This window comes from Gavialis gangeticus, unplaced genomic scaffold, assembly GCF_001723915.1.
Source record: "Gavialis gangeticus isolate Ggan-Ray unplaced genomic scaffold, GavGan_comp1, whole genome shotgun sequence".
Taxonomy (NCBI): Eukaryota; Metazoa; Chordata; order Crocodylia; family Gavialidae; genus Gavialis; species Gavialis gangeticus.
In genome coordinates, this window is record NW_017729033.1 from 21525973 (window position 1) to 21541516 (window position 15544).

Genomic DNA, 15544 nt, shown 5'->3' on the forward strand with positions numbered 1-15544 from the left:
GGGGGGGGGGGGGTCTGAATTTCTCTGATAGAGTCTATCTCCCTGCCAGTGCAATATTTTTTTTCTCAGCAGCACAAGTGAAAAGGAAGATGAGAGAGGCATCCACTCATAGGTCTATAGTTGGTGGGAGCAAGTAAGATAGAAAACAAACCTGACCATTTGAGACTCTTTCTGGCTTGTTGATTTATTCTGCAAGTTTTGACCTACTTGAAAAATTAAAGTAGCTAACAGGATGCTAATTCCTACTTTGAAGTCTATGTACTATGTCAGGAAGCATGGTTCTTCACACTCATGCTTGTAGGCAGGGGAAGTTTTGCAGTGATAGCCCCTAACTGATCTTTTTGAGGCTGATTTATGTAAGAGGAATGGTTGGATTCCTGGAGGCTGCCTCCTTTAGGAGAGGACTCGGTCTATCACAAGCAAGGTGAAGCTAAGTAGAGAGCATCTACTATCCTGAGCAGAGTGCCATCAGCATGATGTTAGGACCTGAAGTAGGTCAGGGACCAACCATAACAAAAGTGACCATTGCCCCACGTGCTACTCACAGAGCTGCCCAGTGGTTGCTCCTGGCTGGTACCAGTGGCTGTTAATTTTCTGCCCCCCACCCCCAAATCAACACCTAGGGCTGCTGCCCTGGTTTCCTCCTCCCTCCCCAATTACCCTAGTGATGTTCACTGTTCCTGTGTACCTGAACTGCAGCAGACAAAGGCACAATGTGACTGTTTAATGCAAAACAACAGTGTAGCTTTCAAAATCTTGTGACAACTGATAACAAGTATAAAAAGTAGCTAAATACATTTTCCAACTATATTGCATATAAAAATGAGGGCACCTACTTGCTCACGATCCTTTGTCAAGGCTGTAAACACAGTGTTGAGACAACAGAATGTGCCCTTGCTAGAAGGGCTTACAAATCATAAGCTGCTATTTTTAATATTAAGAGTTTAAGGCAACAGGTACATATTTTAAGAGAGACCAGCTCTTGCCCCTAATACATCCCACAGGCTACTGGTAACTGAAGGGGGCAGTGCAAACATTTCTGGCAAAGTAAGTATGAAAGATAAATAAAAAGAAAGATGATCTATTTCCTCATCAGGACCTAATCTGGGTGAATTACTTCTTGGCCAGTAACCTACCCCTTACCCTCCTCTGGACTGCAGGTTTTGCCAGACTGTTAGGATGAGCTGTTAGTGTTTTAAATGAAACTTACAAAGAGAGTATATGTTTAAAAAAAAAAATTGGTATACTGTGTTCATGATCACATGGCATGATGGTATTTCACTTGTTGTGTCTGGATGGAAATTGTACATAACCCACATGGTTTCTATATCCAGCACAAGTTGTGCTGCAGGTCTCAGAGCATACTAAGCAGTATGATTTTTCTACCCATAAATATGCGTTTAACCAGCCATGGTATGATGTCACCATCCTAGCTGGCCAGAGTACAGCATGCGTCTGTTCTCAGAGCCAGCTGAACCAGCTGACGGGCTGTATTGTGAAGAACACTTTGGAGATGAGATAAGAAATTGGAGCGATGCTGTGCTGGTGCGAATGCTGGTGGGGACTGCACAGTAGAAGTGGCATTCCCTTCCAGAAACCCTCCTCAAATAGGAATTGCTTCTTGCCAGCTGCCGTTACCCTGTGCCTGGAGTTGCTGGGAACATGGTGGCAGTGCTGCAGTAGCCATCAGGTTGCTCCTCACATTAGCTACTCCTTCTTTGTTTGCTGTTTCATCCAGCCAAGAAGCAGGAAGGGGAGCAGGAAGAAGCCTGCACAAACAGTGAAGCAAACCTCTGCTCCTGCCAGCCAATAAACTGAAAAGAAAACAACACTTTTTTTCAGTGACTAAGTCAGTGACATCCTTCGTGGACTCGATATAGCTCGGTCCACGTGCATAGTCTGGGTGAGCGGACAGCTACATGTCCTGGCACCCACAACTCCTTGTCCTATATGCAGCCGCTGGCTAAAATCAGCAGAGGCCTCGTGCTATCAGAAGGCTTGTCTGCATTCCAGGATCTAAACAGACTGGACTTTCAGGGGTAGGTCTTGACAAGAGACCACCCTGCTGCTCAGCAGACAGGCACTGCTGCCCACACCCTCTCCCCAACCCCCCTTATGTTACCTTATTCACATTTAACTCCAATAGTTTAATTTCCCAGGTGGAGCTGTCTTAGCTGCTCTGCACTTCACAGGCCCTTGGTTTTGGACAGCAGGCAGAAGGAACACAGTGGGGAGGAGGGAGAGGGAGAAGACAACGCTGAGGAAGAAAGAAGGGAGCAGCAGGCTCAAGGGGCCAAGTAGAAGCAGCCCAGCCCTCAAGAATACAGCCTCCTTCCTGCCCGATTGTACAACACTTTAAAGCAGGGGTATCCAAACATTTTTCTCCCTTAGGCCAGATGAATGATGCTCAGTCTATCCATGATCCAGCCAGTGGGCTCAATCCCACATGCAGGACACTGTGGCAGGGCCCAATCTGGCCATGTAAGGGAAATAGGGTGAGGCCCATCTCAGAGATGGGAGGGGGCATGGCCTGGTCCCCACCCCACTGTGTGGGGCTTGGGATTTTGGCAGTGGAGAGTGGTGACCATATTACCTACCTCTGCTCCTCCACCACCAAATTTCCTGACTTGTGGGGAGCTGCATGGGCTGGATGCCATGGCTCTACAGGCCACATGTGGCCTGTGGGCTGGGGATTGAGCACCCCTGCTTTAAAGTAAGTCTGTCTGTATGTGTCGCATCACACTGCTGGTCTGGATCCAGCCAGCACTGGCTTCTCCACCCCACCCAGCACTCGCACAAACACTCAAGACCAGGAAGCTTCGTATGCTGTTCCTGTGGGTGTAGGAGGAGGTGGAAAGCTGCAGGCTCCCAACCTTGGCCAACATGCCATCTTTGTCCTTCTGCCTCCGACACATGAAGTAACAATTCCCAGCAGAAGAACACAAATAGGCAACCGAGCTACCGGAGAAGCTCAGAGCTGTGCCAGTAGGGTAAGGTGTCTGTCTGCTCAATGCTCAGTGCTGCAGACAAGGTCCTGCTCAGCCAGGCCTCAGCTGGTTACTCAGAACAAGTGGACTCATCTCAAGGAAGGTTTTGCTCTGTCCAAAATCCTCACTGCTTTTCTACATCTTAGTCCCTTTCCCTTTCCTGGGTTTACTTGCAATAAGACGAGCTAAGCTTCATCCGACCGAAGGTCCATCTAGCTCGGTATCCTGTCTCTTGACTGCGGCAAGCAGCAGATTCTGTCAAGGCAGAGCAAAAGGTCTGGCATGTGGAGTGAGCCATCTCCTATCAGACCCTTGCAGTCACCAGCAGTAAGTGGTATCCTCAACCATTATGTCTTATAGCCTGATAGACCTACCATCCCTAAACCTAAATAAAGCTAATATATTGTTCACTCTTTTTGTTGCAACATAACAGTAGCTCCTCATGGCTGCACTGACAGCACCTGGCATTTGCTCTCCCCCAGCAGACTGCATGTCTTGCCTTGGCACCCCTGTATCCTCACTGCCTCTCTCCAGTCTTCCTCTGGTCATTGCCTATGTTTAAACCCCGCTCAGGTGCTCTACCTTGCTTGACATCCTTACTCCCAACATCCTTGCAGTGTTGTAGACTGATTTTCACTCTGTAGATATTTTAGGCCTGTTGTCCCAGTATCTGCCGCCTTGTGCAAGTATGGCAGGACTTTCATTCCAAAGGAAACTGATCCAGGGACTAGAGCAGTTGGGGCAAAGGCAGCAAACCTTTTTGGTTGGCAAGCCAGATTAGCCCCCACCTCCTCAAGTGCCACTCCAATGCCATTCCCCTGTCCGATTTGCTGCTCTCCTTTCTCCTCGGAGCCCTGTGCTCCCTGCCTGATCTCTTTTGCTTTTTACTCCCTGCCCTATCTGCTGCTGTCCTGTCTGTTCTCCTATTAGAGCATGCTTTCCTTTTGATTTTTGTTTCTGCGGTACTGGAGAGAGCCAGTGCTGAAGGATGACAAGATGCATTCTGCCCTTAGAACAAACAGCTCTTTCCTCACTCCCTGGGGTAAATGTGCTGCAGTCCAGCACAGCCCCTTGGCAGAGCATCACGTCATCAACACAGTACAGTTCTGTTTCTCTTGGTAGCAGGAGCCTTTGGACGAGGCAGTGCACAAGGTCCAGAACCTTGCTTCAGTGTCTGGCACTCACATGGAGATCAGCAGAAACTGCTGAAACTACAGGAACTTCAGAAAAACAGGCTAATAAAATATCCTCGCATATCATGAATAGCTGTGCTGGATGTCAGTGAAAGCTGCCCTCCCTGTGACATCCAGCCCTTGGGAATGCTATGGGTTTGCTGGTCACAAAAATGTCTGCTTTCCCCAGTCTGGTAGCTAAGAGGCTGAAGAGCTGAGAGGTTCATGCTGTCAAGTGTCAGTGTAAAGCAGCAGCGACCCACCTGTTGCTGATACAATTGGTCCTACAGATCTTGCCAGGGCACCCAGACTCCTCAGGATTCCCATCACTCTCCCTTTCTGGCTGGCCGAGCCTGGGGAGGCAAAGTTCAGCACCAGTTAGTGCTTCTGGGTTGGTTTTGTGCACACCTCCTTCCCCTCCCCCCACCTCCCAACCAGTCCGCTGCCTTGGCAGCTCTGCTTTCCACTGAACAGGCAGTGAACACGACTCCTTCGTTGAGAAGCAGAAATACAAGTGCTTACTGAGAGGGCTTGCTCATCAGCTCACTGCAAAAGCCAAACAAATGAACTGCTCTACATGATGCAACGATGATTTTAAACAGCTGCTTTCTGTTCTTGTTGCTGGAAGAATTTTTCAATCTTTTAAATGATTCTTAACTGATTTAGACACAGCAGTGGCAAGTGCTATTCCTTAGCAACCCTTACCAATACTGGAAATGGTACTGGATGGGGAGCAAGCCAAGAAATCAGTCTTTCAGTGTAGGGTACAATAGCTGTGTTTTCTTTGTGTATTTTGCATAATTGCCTTTTGAAACAAACAGCCTCAACCTTGGACCCATCTTTCTCGCGCTGAGATGGTGAATACCTGAAGCCAGCAAGTTCCTCTCCTTCAGGAGGCTGTTGTGAGGCCCTCGATTTCCTTGTGCTTTGTAACGTCCCCTTCCTGACCTTCCCTTTTGGTTATGTTTGTACAGGAAGTGGGAGTGAGTGAATGAAGAAGGAACCCAGATGCTATAAGTTTCTTTAGGAGCAGGTTTAGGAAGCATTTAGTAACTGTGCCATTGATATAGAGACAGGATCTCATGACAATGGGTGTAGATGGTTTACTGATCGTTAGACATCACCACTGCTCAGTAAGTGCTGATGATTTGCCTGCAGCAGGAGTAGGCAGAATTGCTCTGTGCTTTCTATGCCAAGAGGGTCTAGTCTGGAATGCAGGGTATCTTCTCCCTTCCAAGGCAAGGGTGGCGAGTTTTGAGGAAGTGATCAAAGGATGGGATCTCTCTGGGTATGCATATTCATTATTAGCATCGAACAGCACTATCCTAAAACTTACTAATACAGGTTTCCATCGCTTTATGCAGGTCTGTATATGTGAATTTGCTCTTATGCAATGACCTTTTTATACCCAAAATTTGTTATAAGAGGTAAATTTACTGTTATGCGATTGGCAGTAGGTAAATGGGCAGGGGAAGGGAAAAGGGCTGTGGGCAGAGGGGCAGATTGAGACCCTAGTGGTGAGGGAGGTAGTAGGGCATAGGCAGGAGCAGGGGCTGAGGTGAGTGGGGCCTCTATCTGCCCCCCCCCACCATGTGAGGGAGGGAGTGGGACAGGAGCTGGGGCAGGTGCTGCACAGCCGGGGCAGAGCATGGGGTGTGGCTCCTGCTGCTACGGGCTGCTGCTGTGGGCTGGGGCCAGGAACAATGTCAGGCTCTTCCTGGTAGGGAGCTGGGCCAGACTGCGCTTGGGATGGGCGGCAGCAGTGCTGGGGGGGCTGCAACCACCCCAAAATTCACCACAGTCCCCCAAAACCTCCCTCCCAGTGCCGCTGACACCTACCTTGAGCCCAACGCAGCCCAACCCCCTCCACCAGGAAGAGCCTGGCACTGCCCCTGGCCGCAGTCCATAGCAGCAGGAGCTGCGCCCTGACCCAGCTGTGCAGCACCTGCCTCTGCCCCAGCCGCAGCCCCACTCCCTCCCTCACCCCTGGGGGTGGAGGCAGATCGAGGCCCCACTCACCCCAGCCCCTGGGGCCAGGCTGTTCCTGGTAGGGGTTGGGCCGCACCGTGCTTGGGGCAGGCAGTGGTAGCGCTGGGAAGTGGGGGGGGGGGGGCGGTGCTACAGAAAATTTTTGGATGGCTGCAGGCCCCCACCTCCAGCACCACCGCCCACCCCAAGTGCAACCCGGCCCAGCCCCCACACTGGGAAGAGCCCAGTGCAGCCCCCAGCCCCAAGAGACTTACCTGCTGCCGATGCAGTCGAGGTCTTGGAACGTGTCCCTAGTTGTTACTTTGTAAAGTGGGTTCCCTTTATGCAAATTTGAGTTATGTACAGTTTTGCAGGAATGCATGTACCACATAAAGCAAGGGAAATCTGTACAATCCAGGCCTGGGCCACTCCATGACAACAGTGCAGCCTGTCAACACAGAGGATCTGCTGACTGGCTTTACTTTTAATTGAGAGCATTTCTGATTTCCCTTGAGGGTGCTCAGAGGTGGGCACAGGTGTTTTTTTTTGGTGGGTTGTCATCAGGCGGAACTGGAAAGGCAACCTTGCCTCTGCTCTGAAAGGGCAGTTCTTGCCTGAAACGTCTATTGCTGCTTCACCAAAACCTCTCAAGTAGAAGTGAGTATTTCTTTAAAACATGGCTTTGGTTTAATTTAGTTTCATGCAGACAAGCATAATACCCAGTGAGACACTCACCGTAGCCTGACACCACTGCTGACAAGCACGGAACAACGATAGCAGCCGCTAGAAAAATCAGTAAAAGCAGGTTAGAATTATCACGGAGCAGCAGAAAGCGCAAAAATAGCCAGGAGAGAAACAACCAGGAATGCAGCCCAACGGGTTACTGCTGCACAGAAAAATGCCGAGCCTTAGGGCATTCTACCAACAATGAATCATAAGGTTTGATTTAGTTTAATAATAAAAACACCTCCTTAAAGCCAACCTGCACAAACAAGCCTTGGAGCCATAAGGGCTTTGAGTGTTCAGCAGCTGTTTTACATTAAAATTTCTCTCCCCCAGAGTGCAGGGGAAGGGAGTAGATGGGTCAGTTACATTCTGTTCCATTAAATGGGAGTTTTCCAGATCTCCGTCTTCTTGTCAGGTAGTGGGGGAGGGAATCGTTCATGGGTCACATGTCTGAGTAAAACAGCCACGCACAGAACTGGAAAGTGTCCTCAGAGATACAAAAGATTAAAATACGGGTGGAGTAGGTGGATAAAAGCACTGTGTTGTTCTGCAATACAGTCTGCAGATGCCAAGGCTAAGGAAGTTAACACACACGAGCCAAGATTTGTCAGTGACAACTGCTTTCTTACTGAAATAGAGCACGTTTCTCTCAAGAAACTGCTACAAAAAAAAATCAGCCTTCCTTCGGCAAGAAGGAAAACTGTCAGATGGCGCAAGCTTGGCCTTGCTCAATAGACTTGGATGATTTAATTTTCAAGCAGCTCAATTTATAGATAAGATTTGGGCTTAACCACTTAAATAATCTGCACATGTGTACTAGGGCTGTGCAAAGCTTCAGTCACTGATTCAATTCATAGGAGATCTGGCCTGATTCGGCGGCCAAACCTCTGAACCTGATTCGAATGGGGAGACCTATTAAAAGGTCCAAATTGAATCAGAAGCCTCTGAATTGATTTGGAAAAGATTTGGAGATTCAGCTCGGCCGGGGAGATGCAGGAACAGCTGGGCAGCTGCAGGTTCTCCCGTGGCTCCTCTGTCTGTGCCTACCTCTGCCTGGTCGGGGGAGCCGTGGGGGAAGCCCCCATGGCTGTGCTGCCCAGCCCCAGCCTCCCGGCACTTAAAAAAGCCCCATACTCACTGGCTCTGGCAGCAGCAATAGGGGCCTCAGAGGGCTTGTGGCAGAGCCCCACAATGCAGCGTGGGGTAGTGGGGATCGCCTCCCCCCACCCCCTGCCTGGCACCCGCACAGCAGCTGCCCCATGGCACAGTGCGTGGCGCTCTGCTGCACCCATCTGGGAGCTAGGGCTGAGCAGTGCTGGGCTCTGGGTGACTGCTGAAGCCACCCCTGCTCCCGTGGGTGCTGGGGGGGGACAGTAATCCCTGCTGCACCCCACTGCACAGGGGGGGTTCTTCCACAAGCCCTCAGAGGCCCTGATCCTCACTGCCAGAGCCAGTGAGTGAGGGGCTTTTATTTATTTAGTTATTTATTTTTTTAAAGTGCCAGAACTAGGCTGGGGCTTGGCAGGGGATATGGCTGAGCAAGGCAGCCATGGGGGCTTCTCCTGTGGTTCCCCCCCGCCCGGGGAGAGGCAGGCACAACCAGAGGAGCCATGAGAGAACCTGCAACTGCCTGGCTGTGCCTGACTCTCCCCAGCCACTCTGAATCAGCACCAAATCTCCAATTCTGATTCAGCCAAATCGAATGGGGACAGTGATTCGAATCACTGAATCAAATCACTGTCCTCTGAATCAGCCAAATCCAAATTGAATACTTCCCTATTCGCATAGGCCTAATGTGCACCCCTCCACCACCCAGTCCTGGCCAGGCACATTGCCACATGGCCTCACCTTAAAGCAAATAACATTTTAAAAGATCCCATTTCTACTCAGAAAAGTATAAGTTCATGCTTAAATGCTTTCTGAAGGCCTAAAGTTGTGGAAATTGCTTGCCTTCATATATGTTATATATACACATAAATATATACATATAGTTACACACGTGGTTATATACATACAAGCACAGTCACATAGCAGACGCACCTTTTTCAGAAAAAACAGCCCTGCAAAATCGTGATCTGTGTCTTAAGTAGGAGAACTAACTTCTTTGCATAGGGCTGCTGCAGTGGCTGCTGGGAGCGTCCTTCTCCCCCAGCCTGGGAAGGAGAGGCAGGGGCAGTGCACTGTTCAGTATCAGTTAGTTTTAATCCTTTTACAGCCACTATTGAGTTGGCAGCAGCTTTTTTCTGAGCAGCCAAAAGCTGCTGCCAATTAATGACTGTGAGAGGGCTAGAACTGGCTTTTTTTGGCCAAGCAGCAAGGGCCAGGATTCAGTCATGTGGTCAGAGTCCCATATGGTCAGGATCCAGCCACAACTGGAAAGATCTTTTTTTTTCCCCTTCAGTCTCCTTTCCCAAACTAATGGACACATCTTATTTGGGGGATGTGGTATGTGTGTGTGGGGGCATAAATGCATGTGTGGGGGCATAAATAAATAATAAAAGCAGACCCACATGTGTACTTGCATGTACACACACCTACACATGCTTCTTTCTAAACTGCTCAAAGTTTTCCCCTCTCCCATACTTGGGGCAAGAGAACACAAAACTATACAGTCAAATGAGCCCTCCCTTGGCTACGTTGTAACATTAATCAGTGTTCTTATGCAGGACCTCTCACTTGTACCCTTACAGCTACTCCATGCTTCACCTCCAAGTTATAAGGGATCCTCAACCTGGTGTCCATGCTGCAATGAATAATGCAGCTCTGAAAAGCAGCAGTTGAGTACTTTTACTTAATAAACACTTTGCCATTAGGTCCTCGGGGGGAGAGGGCACAGAATCTGAACGCTGCCCTATAAACTGACGATATAAGCACTGGTGACATTTCCAAACATCACCATGGCAACATCCAGAGATACAAGTAGCATCAAAAAACACCCAGAGTTCCAATTCCTTCCAGGTTTTTTTAAGCAAGGAAGTCAACTTCTAGGATCAATTCTATAAAGCCCAAAATGTATATTCAGTAGGGGTGAAGAAATCTGTGAAGTGGGTTTGCCCCACAGGTTTCTGTGCTTGAACAACTCACCAAAAGAGTACAGCAATAGTCCAATACTCAGCACGATCACATTAGGAGCCCATCCGATTAACAAGAAAGCTGGAATCAGTAGCATTAGGGCCTGCAAAAAGGATGCATCGTGATGATTGCTAAAGCCATAGTTATTAGAAGTGCCTAGTGCTAGATTTTCTAGTCTCTAGAGAAGTGGTAGGGGAGAACGCTGAGCTCTTGGCTTGGCAGGGGGTTGGTGGCCTGAGTAAAAAGGGAGATGCCTCATCCACTTCCTCCTGGCAGCACTGACCGATTTGGTGAGAGGCTTCACCCCCTCCACCAGCAGGAAAAAATCAGCAACTCCAATGCTGAGGCAGAAGGAGAGAACTGGAGAATACTGAGGTTGCATAAACACCGCCTATCTCGAGGTACAGAACGCCAGACAACACCCGCCTGTCCCTGCTGTCAAGAGGATCTCAGCTCCTGCACTGTGCTCTCCCCTCCCCCACCCCCAAAACAGATGCTACATGGTTTGCTAGAGAACAAAATATTGGAGCCAAGATCCACCATGTGACTCCCAGAGGAGAACTTTAATTTCTTCCAACTGTTTCTTGTTTAAAGTTAGCCATGAACAAACTGCTGTTCTCACTGTGCGAGAGAGGAACCACAGAATCCGTATTCACACCAGGGTTACCTCGGACGAAAGCAAAATTCCCACCGGAGCCAGCCAGTTAATATCTCGAGCGCGCCCAATGCAGCCAACAGGTGTCCTACGCAGTGCAGGGAGGAGAGGTTACTGTGCACAAAGAGACACGACAAGTCTACCCCCCCCCAGAGGCCTGCTCTTTTTCTTAGGCTTTTTTGACCAAGTACTTCCCAGTGGCTGCATTGATAGTGCCCTTGTCTCCCTTGCTTTTACCTACAGTATGTTGGAAGGTGCTCTTGGCATTTCTGATCTTACTCCAAGTAATTATGAGCCAGGCTTTGCAGAGGTCATTTGGGGGATTCCTTTGGTTAACTATTGCCTGTGACCAAAGGGGAGTGGACTCAGTGGCCCAGGAAGGCCTTTCCAGCCCTGCATTCGCATGAATGGGCATAAAGATTAACAAACCATATGCTGCTTCACCTATATGCTGTGGGGACCTGGAGGTGATCGCAGCTGGAAAGGCAGAAAACAAGATGGGGAGGGGGAGTCTGTGTACAGCAGGGGTCAGCAGCCTATGGCAGCAGGCCAGATCTACCGGCCCTCCTCTGACATGTTCTGGCCACAGCACGAAAAGGCCACCTATCCCTGGGGTAGAGGAGAGCTGTACAGACATGCAACATTAACAGTCACACAGACAGAGTCAAACTTGACTCCTTGTGCTTTTGTGAAGGGTGCTCCCCTCTCCTACACAAAATAAACCGCTGGGGGGAGGGGGAGGTTCCTTTTTTTTTTTTTTTTAAATCAGGGAACTCTATGGACTTGGTTTCCCCTGCAGAGATCAAATTTAAGAAAAGCAAACTGCACTGAAGCTTGTTAATCCTCCTACCCTGTCATGAGTCCACACAACACTGACCTGGAAATTACACAGAATAAATTGACAGTGGCTTAACAGGCTGAGCCTGTACCATATCACTGAGCAGCAATGCAAAGAGGTGACTCGGGACAGGAAGAACATGTCCAGTGAAAAGCATGGATTCCAGAAACACTGAAAAAAACTGTTTTGTCTCATTTTACATGCTGGAATGTGAATGAGGAGCATGTCTCTGGCTCCAAAAACAGGCATCACATCCCCAACCCATCTGGCTGATATGTAACTCACATCAGTCCTATTTTATAGATGGAATAACAGAGGCAAAGAAACACATTTTAATAGCTAACCCCCACTCTTGTCTGAATTTTTTGTTTCCTGTAATTATTCCAGAGTTCTGAAAAATCTCAAACTGAAGGAAATGAGAAGGATTTTGTCTCCTTCCCACCTCCCCCACTTTAATTTACACAATTCATAGGTGGCACTAGAGGAGGAAGAGGACATGGACTCCCAGGAAGGTGGAAGCTTGTGAGCACTGGCAGCAAGCAGAAGTCTTCATCCCGACTGCAGCAGTTTTCCTGGAGAACAGACACGGGGCCCTACCAAGAGACTCTGTGGTAAAAGAAGCCAGGCCAGGCCAGGCCAGGGATTCCCACAGTTGGGAGGATCAAGACCACTGCCACCAAGAGGAAGTGATGGGTAGTGGTGGTTTGAGACTCTTCTGCAGGGCAGAGTCATCTGTCTTCCAGCCTGACCTGTTGTTTTAGGAAGTCTGCTGCTTTCCTGGAGTCCAGAGCCTAGAAGTCACAGAAGGATTACTGAGATTCATCCAACCCTCTGACGACTACCCCATGCTCATCCATGAGGGCACAAATGGGCACTTTTAAATATGCTCCAAGGATGGGGAGGGCAGCACTGGAATTAGAACGGCTCCAAGAGCTGCTGTAACGAAAATGCCACCGCATCTCCTACGTCAGCGCCCCATTGCTTGAAAATGGCGGTAGGGGCACTTGAACTAAAGCTCATTTGATGGGCTTTAGTTCAAGTGCCCCTGCCACCACTTTTCAGCACAGAGACACTGATACGCAAAATGCAGAAGGCTGCTAGAGCACGGCAATTGCCACGCTCCAGCACACTTGATTAATTGAGTCTGCTCTGATGCACCGGAATTCCAGCACATTGCAGCAGCCTCAGAGCTCATGTACAGGCGCCTAATGATATTGCGAGGGTGGACCATGAGCAGATCAAAAGTGACTACAGGGCTCTGGATGCCAGGGTGAAAGGACAGGGGCTCAGGTGGTGCTCTCCTCAATCCTGGTGCAAGTGTTGGAGAGGCCACCCAGGTACAATGCTTTTTTTGATCTACTGCTCGCGGATGGAAAAATTGGTGGGGAATGTAGTAGTGGATGGCAAATTGGACAGCAGTGACCATGTGATGATTGAGTTCAGGATCCTGATAAAGGAAGGAAGGAAGGAGAGCAGCACAGTAAGGACCCTGGACTTCAGAAAAGCAGACTTCCGACTCGCTCAGGGAACTGATTAGCAGGATCCCCTGAGAGGTCACTCTGAGGGGGAAAGGAGTCCAGGAGAGCTGGTTGTACTTTAAAAACACCTGACTGATGGCACAGAAATGAACTATCCTGATGCACAGGAAGACTAGCAAATATGGCAGAAGTTCAGCTTGGCTTAGCAGGGAACTCTTCACTGAGCTAAAACACAAAAAGGAAGCTTACAAGAAGTCAAAACTTGGACAAATGACTAGGGAAGAATATAGAAGTATTTACTCAAGTATGTCAACAAAAACAGGAAGATCAGGGAAAGTGTGGGTATCTTACTGAATGGGGGAGGCAACCCAGTGACAGATGATGTGGAAAAGGCTGAAGTGCTCAATGCCTTTTTCACCTCAGTCTTTACAGGCACGATCAGCTCCCAGACTACTGCACTGAGCAGCACAGTTTGGGGAGGAGGTGAGCAACCAACAATAGCAAAAGAACAGGTTAGAGCAGGGTCAGCAACGTTTTTGGATGAGGTGCCAAAGATGCTTGTAAAATGTTGGTGTGCCAGGGGTAAATAGCTGGGGGGCTGCAAGGGGCCCGATCTTTGTGGGAGCACAGCCTTGGCCCCTTCCCTGCCATCCGCCCCGAAGCCTGCATGCCAAGCAAAATGCCTTCATCTGTCACGCTCTGGCATGTGCGCCAGGTTGTTGACCCCTGGGTCACGGACTATTTCGAAAAGTTGGATGTGTACAAGCCCATAGAGCCAGATGCAGTGTGCCTGAGGGTGCTGAGGGAGCTGGCTGATGTGATTGAAGAGCTGCTGGCTCTTATCTTTGAAAACTCGTGACAATTGGGAGAAGTCCCAAACAATTGGAAAAGGGCAAATATAGTATCCATCTTTAAGAAATGGAAGAAGGAAGATCCAGAGAACTGCAGACAGGTCAGCCTCACTTCAGTCCCTGGAAAAGTCATGGAGCAGGTCCTAAAGGAATCCATTTCTAAGCACTTGGAGGAGAAGGTAACTAGGAAGAGTCAGGATAGATTCACCAAGGGCAAGTCATGCCTGACCATCCTGATTGCCTTCTATGATGAGATGCTGGCTCTGGATGTGGCATACCTTGACTTTAGCAAGGCTTTTGATTCAGTCTCCCACAACATTCTTGCAAGCAAAGTAAGGAAGTATGGGTTGGATAAGTGGATTGTAAGGTGGACAGAAGGCTGGCTGGATCATTGGGCTCAAAGGGATCAATGGCTCAATGTCTAGTTGGCAGCCAGTATCAAGTGGAGTGCCCCAGGAATCTGTCCTTTATCAGGGACCTGGAAGATGGGATGGAGGGCACCCTCAGCAAGTTTGCAGATGACATCAAGCTGGGTAGAGTAGTAGATACACTGGAGGTAGGGTGAGAATTCAGAGAGACCTAAACAAATTGGAGGACTGAACCAAAAGAAATCTCATGAAAATACAATAAGGACAAATGCAAAGTCCTGCACTTAGGACAGAACCATCCCACACTTGGAACAGGCTGGGGGCTGACTGGCTAAGCCACAGCTCTGCAGAAAAGGACCTGGGGGTTACAGTGGACAACAAGCTGAATGAGCCAGCTGTGTGCCCTTGTTGCCAAAAAGGCTAACAGCATACTGGGCTGCATTGGTAGGAGCATTGCCAACAGATTGAGGGAAGTGATTCTTCCCCTTTATTTGACACTGGTGAGGCCACATCTGGAGTACCATGTTCAGTTTTGGCCCCCCACTACAGAAAGGATGTGGACAAATTAGAGAGTCCAGCAGAGGGCAAAATGGTTAGAGGACTGGGACACGTGGCTTATGAGAAGAGGTTAAGGGAACTGGATTTACTCAGTCTGGAAAAGACAAGATTGAGGGAAGATTCAATAGCAACCTCCAACTACCTGAAGGGTGGTTCCAAAGAGAATGGAGCTAGATTGTTCTCAGTGGTGGCAGATGACAGAACAAGAAGCAATGGTCTCAAGCTGCAGCAAGAGAAGTTTAGGTTAGATATTGGAAAAAAAAGTTCTCACTAGAAGGGTAGTAAAGCACTAGAATAGGCTACCCAGAGAGGTGGTGGAATCTCCACCCTTAGATGCTTCTAAGACCCAGATAAAGTCTTGGCTGGGATGATCTAGTTGAGGATGGTCCTGCTTTGAGCAGGATGACCTCCTGAGGTCCCTTCCAACCCCAACTTTCTATGATTTGACAGTGTTTTGTATATAGTAAGTTGTGCTATATCTCATTTATTTTCCTGAGAAAAAAAAAATGATTTTTTAAGAGCATGAAGATGTGATTATAAAAATCACAAATCCTGGCAAAGGGACCTGTGGGCATGTGCAGTACCTGACCCTGATTACTATTTATTTATACCCTGAGAGTGTTTAAAGTCCACAACCCCACTGGATGCTGGTATGGTACCCACCCTTCTTTAAATTGACTAAGTTTCACACTTGATCATATCCCTCACAGTGTTTTGCCCAAGCCGCAAAGGGAGTCAGGGACAGGAGATTATAGGAGTTCCTGCCTCCTCAACCAGTGTTCAATCCACTAACCTACTCCAGAACGCACTGAAATATAACCCTTCATGACAGGGCAGTTGGGGAGCAGGAGCGAGGGGAGCAGGGTGCACG

The 15544-nt window shown here is 48.8% G+C and overlaps 1 protein-coding gene across 3 annotated transcripts in view; it reads right to left on the minus strand.

Moving 5' to 3' along the window:
• Positions 1–709: 709 nt before the first annotated feature.
• Positions 710–15544, minus strand: part of MFSD10 (major facilitator superfamily domain containing 10) — a 45085-nt gene continuing 30250 nt past the window's right edge. For all 3 annotated transcript variants that reach the window (XM_019526419.1, XM_019526417.1, XM_019526420.1), the window contains 4 exons: positions 9938–10028; positions 6863–6910; positions 4423–4512; positions 710–1814 (listed from right to left, as the gene is read on the minus strand). In XM_019526419.1, coding sequence (XP_019381964.1) covers positions 1708–1814; positions 4423–4512; positions 6863–6910; positions 9938–10028 — 336 coding nt within the window. In that variant the 3' untranslated portion in view covers positions 710–1707. The remainder of the gene's footprint in view (positions 1815–4422; positions 4513–6862; positions 6911–9937; positions 10029–15544) is intronic.